The 1,257-nt window shown below is 59.7% G+C and overlaps 1 protein-coding gene across 1 annotated transcript in view; it reads right to left on the bottom strand.

Moving 5' to 3' along the window:
• The window catches only part of VOLCADRAFT_107845 (uncharacterized protein), a gene marked incomplete at its 5' end in the record, with an annotated part of 27,023 nt that overhangs the window by 8,665 nt on the left and 17,101 nt on the right, over window positions 1-1,257 (bottom strand). The window contains 2 exons of the mRNA XM_002957826.1: window positions 568-775; window positions 1,124-1,191. Of these exons, the coding sequence (XP_002957872.1) occupies window positions 568-775; window positions 1,124-1,191 (276 nt within the window). The remainder of the gene's footprint in view (window positions 1-567; window positions 776-1,123; window positions 1,192-1,257) is intronic.

Raw genomic sequence — 1,257 nt, 5'->3', positions numbered from 1 at the left:
CCCCAACCCCCCCTCTCTCCCCCCCATCCCCCCCTCTTACTTGTCCGCCTGGCTGGAGATGTACCTCATCCTGCTCGTGATGACCTCCAGCGTGGGTCCGCTGGGGCCACCGATCAGATGCAGCTCGTCCACGATGAACAGAGCCACGTCCTTGACGTTCTTGCGCTGCTTCCACCTGGCGGGGCGTGTGTGTATGTACGTATGTATGTTTGCATGCATGTATGTACGTATGTATGTTTGCATGCATGTATGTACGTATGTATGTATGCATGTATGTAGATATACGTAGATATACGTAGATATACGTAGATATACGTGTATGTAAAAGTGGTGGGGGTGGGGTTAGTGGTGAAATGGGGTGGGGGGTAGTGGATCTTCGTGACAGCAGAGCGCTCGAGGAGGAAGAGAAGGAGGAGTCTCCCATCCGCATCCGCATCCGGAACTGACTCGCGCGGGGCCTAACGGACGGACTGGCTGCTTCCAAATCTCCCCAATCTGGAACTACGCAGCACATCCTATACCCTCCCCCTCTTGTCCCACCCCACCAACACCCCACCAACGCCCCACCAACGCCCCCCCTTCCCACCTCCTGCTCATAACGTCCCACTGCTGGGGAGTGGCCACCACAATGTTGCCGCGCTCCAGCAGCTTAAGGTCCGCAGCCGTCTCCCCGGTCAGCTGAGTCACCTCCACACCCAGACCACCACCGAACTTGGACGTCCAGGAGGCCGCCACGTCGCGAGCCAGGGAGTCGTGGGGGGCGATGTAGACACACCTGCGTGTGTGTATGGGTGTGTGGGTTGGGTGTGTATGGGCCGGGTATGGGGAATTCCTAAGTTGGGTGTGGGTGTGGGTGTGGGTTGGGGGTTGGGGTGGGTAGAGTGAGGGTGGGGTGGGGGGTGGGGTAAGGGTGCCTGTCTAAGACGTCAGTAGGAAACAGGTTTCATCAAGACCACTGGAGAAGGTGGGGAAGTCCGGGGGAGAGGTAAGGGAAGGGAGACGGGGGGAGGCCATTTGGTGGCGGTATGCGGCCGCCAGCAGCACCACCACGACCACCTTAAAAGCACGCAGCCCCTGCCTCCCTACCCTTAAAACCCTCAATACCCCTACCACACACACGCACCTCGCGATGCACTTCCCCTCCGCCGCCCGCGCCAGCATCCTCAGAATGGCGAACTCCGCGCAGATGGTCTTGCCGCTGCCGGTGGGCGCCGCGATCAGGGCGTTGTCGTCGCTGTTGTACAGCGCAGTGAATAC

Source organism: Volvox carteri (assembly GCF_000143455.1).
Source record: "Volvox carteri f. nagariensis unplaced genomic scaffold VOLCAscaffold_81, whole genome shotgun sequence".
Lineage (NCBI taxonomy): Eukaryota > Viridiplantae > Chlorophyta > Chlorophyceae > Chlamydomonadales > Volvocaceae > Volvox > Volvox carteri.
Note: the sequence above shows the minus strand (reverse complement) of the source record. Positions and strands in the feature narration are given on the sequence as shown.